Raw genomic sequence first — 3,443 nt, forward strand, 5'->3', positions numbered from 1 at the left:
TTCTCTTTCTAGGTGGTGACAGCTACTGGAACACTTGCTTTGGGGATCAACATGCCTTGTAAATCTGTGGTGTTTGCTCAAAACTCAGTCTATCTGGATGCTTTAAACTATAGACAGGTATTGCCCTATGTATAAACTTGCTTATCGTATTGCTAAAATATAGCAATAAAATAGTAAAAAACCATGAACCTTTGGTTTAAAACATGCTACAATTCGCGGCGGTACGCCCTGGCACTCGCCCGTGCCTGGCTGCCCCTTTTAGCTGTGATGTAGTTGAAAGCAGGAGTTTGGTGTATGTGACCGCCGCTATCCAGACGGGTGAACTCAGATGAGGGGTCTAAACTGCCTGAGCCGCCTTTCCTGTCTCCAGAATTGGGTCATGGTCACTATCCCACGGCATTTGCAAGAATCACGGAAAGTGATTTGTGAGAGAGGTACGCGTGAAAGGCGCACACAGCTGAGCACAAAAACATTCGCTTGTCCATTTGCTGTGCACAGGGTTTTGCACTCGGGGTCGTCTTTAATGCTTCCTCTTCTCTGCTCCTGACTCACGACCTGCCACCAAGTCCCCTTCAGGACTCTGCCCTGGGGTGTTTGATTGGTGCCTCGCAGGCTCTGTGTGCGCCTGGCCTTGTACGCCGGAGCAGTTGCTCTTCTCCGATCCTCCCACGTGTCCTGCAGGCAGTGCCGTTTGTCTTCAGACGTCTGCTTGCTCGGGGCAATTTCACACATATTTCTTCTGGCAGCATCAAATTCAGATACGTCATCCACATCCAAGCTTTTATCACAGTGCCCCTCCTTTTCTCTCCAAACACTTTTTATTCTTCTCCTTGTTCATCGGCCTTGTTCCTGCCCAACACCAAAGCCCTGTCTTTCATTTCCACTCTTGCTGCTATATTTTGCACAAATCCTCCTGTCTTACCTTCAGGAATCTTCTATGTGGGGCTATGGCGTGAGGATACTGTGATGTCTGGGATGATGGATTTGGGACTCGGAACGCCAGGGTTTGAGTCCTGGATCTTCCAGTTTGAGGCGTTTGACCGCGGACGAGTTTCCCGTTTTCCTGGGGCCTTGGTACAACCTAAGCACTTAACAAAGGAGAATTAATATAACCTCTGGAAAGAGTTTGTTCTTAACTTGCTTTTTACGAGTAGTGTTTCTGAATTTTATCTCACTTGTGTATTTTCTTGATTTGTACACAGCTTTTATTTTGAGATTTGTGACTTAGCACGCTTCTGTGCAAGAGCGCGGGAAAGAGGGGGCGAGAGAGGGTGAGGGGAGGACAGGAGATTGGGGTGTCAGAGTTCAGCTGTCAGAGAACTTGAAATCAGCCTTTTGCTATTACTGCTCTTTGTTTCTTCCAGATACCGTTACATAAAGACCTAGTGCAATTAACGGGGTGAAATAAGTGCGTAGTAATGATAACTGTCTCGTGTTTAAGCTGTCTCAGTCACGGTAAATTTGCTAAGCACGACATGGTGGGATACTAGTCTCAGTTGAGTAACGGTTGGACAGACACACAATTTACTTGCTCCAAACCAATGTGAAGATTCAGTTCTCTCCATGGTAGTAGAAGCGTTTAGGGAACTTACGTATTGTGGTTCTGTTCTGTTTCCAGATGTCTGGTCGCGCTGGGAGAAGAGGTCAAGACCTGCTAGGAGACGTATACTTCTTTGATATTCCATTCCCCAAAATTGGAAAACTCATAAAATCCAACGTTCCTGAGCTGAGAGGACAGTTCCCTCTCAGCATCACCCTGGTCCTGCGACTCATGCTGCTGGCTTCCAAGGGAGATGACCCAGGGGACGCCCAGGCAAAGGTATGCGCCAGACGCTGTCTGCGGCTCCCCGACGAGGTTCCTCCTCCCTGGCCTGGCGGTCGCTGGGTCTGCTGTTCCCTGGGAAGTCTGTAGCAATAACTCTTCAGTTTCTTCAGTCTTTTAATGCTCTGTGATATCTTCAATGGCACAGGGCTGGGGGAGCTGCGGAGAATAATAATCAGATTTGTTTGTTTCCACTGTCAGACACAGGCTGTGTGGCCGGTTGGGCGTTGGGAGTCAGCCAGGACCACCATGTCCAGGGCGATAGGCGTTGTCCTGCGGTGGTTGTGGCTGCTGGCTATGGGTCTAAGCAGGTCTGGTTAGAGCCCTCTTTCTGCCATTTAGAAACAGAAAGTGTGTTTTTATGATTTTGTAATAAAAAGTTTATGTTTCATAAAAAAATAACCTGAGTTCATTAAAGAATATTTGGAAACTGTAGAATGTTGAAAAAAGAAAAAATACCCATACCTACTTTGACTACCCAAAGACAATCACATTATCATTTTTATTTTTTTCCAGTCACTTTTCCGGGTGTGTATTTGGTTTTTAAACACTGATAGAGTTATATGTAATTGGACTTCAAAATACAGTTGTACATTTTTCTTGATGTTTGTTGCTCGGAGAAATATTTTGTGCCCAGTCCCACAACGAGAGATTTAAAATTCATAACCAAATAATTTAATTTTCATCTTTATGAAGATGCGTTGTCGAAGGGACCGAGCCTGTTTTTGGGTATCAATTAGTGTGCCCAGATGACTCAGATACTGTTTTCTGAGGTGAGGACTCTTCTAGCGCCCTCGTGGTGAGTTGGCTGACTCTACAGAGCAGGCGTACGTCATTTTAGACCAAAACTTCCCCATTTTGTGAGTCCTTGACTTTTACCTTTCTGTAGAGAGGAGTTTGTCTTCTAACAAGATTTATTATTTTTTCAAAAATGTTTTCAGGGTGGTTCATTGTCTTTGCCTTGGCATATCTGAGAAGACCTGTATCATCTTTTTACATGTAGGACTCAAATGTGGCTACAGCATTCTCAGAATATGCTCTTTGTTCGTGACACGGAACTGCGATTGCCTCATTGCCTTCTGCGTTTAGTGTTACACAGGCGCCTTTGAAGGCTCATCCAGGGGAGCCCTTTTAGTTTCTGTCCTCTTGCACTTAATTTTTTCTGCCTATGTAATTATATAAATCTTTGCTTTGTCCTATTTGAAATGGTTTTCCCCAGGATTTTCTATTTTGTGAGTCTTTATTAAAACTGATGTTTCAGTTACCATATAATGAGACATTTCAATCTTCAAACTCAGGGTGTTTTTTTTTTTATTGTGGCGAAATGCGCATAACGTAAAACTTACTGTCTTAACCATTTTAATTGTGTGGTTCAGCGGTAAGTACATTCACATCGTTGTGCAATGCTCAGGTATTTTTCGAACTCAAAAGATTTCTTAAATTATACCTTTGTTGTTTTGGTCTGTTATTATAATTGTTCAGCTTCTTCTTTCAGGAAAAACTTATAATTTTTAAATAGAAACTCCCTTTTCTGTTCTTCATTGTTATCTGTTTCTTCATTATGAAAAAAGATGAAATTTATCTTTCGCATCACTGATGCAGCTCCCCAAAGTGCTAATTC

General features: G+C 43.6%; 1 protein-coding gene across 1 annotated transcript in view; it reads left to right on the forward strand.

Annotated features, from left to right (window-relative positions):
- The window catches only part of DDX60 (DEAD (Asp-Glu-Ala-Asp) box polypeptide 60), a 92,764-nt gene that overhangs the window by 66,723 nt on the left and 22,598 nt on the right, over positions 1-3,443 (forward strand). The window contains exons 27-29 of the mRNA XM_012656994.1: positions 13-117; positions 1,619-1,819; positions 2,024-2,138. Of these exons, the coding sequence (XP_012512448.1) occupies positions 13-117; positions 1,619-1,819; positions 2,024-2,138 (421 nt within the window). The remainder of the gene's footprint in view (positions 1-12; positions 118-1,618; positions 1,820-2,023; positions 2,139-3,443) is intronic.

Source organism: Propithecus coquereli, unplaced genomic scaffold (genome assembly GCF_000956105.1).
Source record: "Propithecus coquereli isolate 6110/MARCELLA unplaced genomic scaffold, Pcoq_1.0 Scaffold53, whole genome shotgun sequence".
Lineage (NCBI taxonomy): Eukaryota > Metazoa > Chordata > Mammalia > Primates > Indriidae > Propithecus > Propithecus coquereli.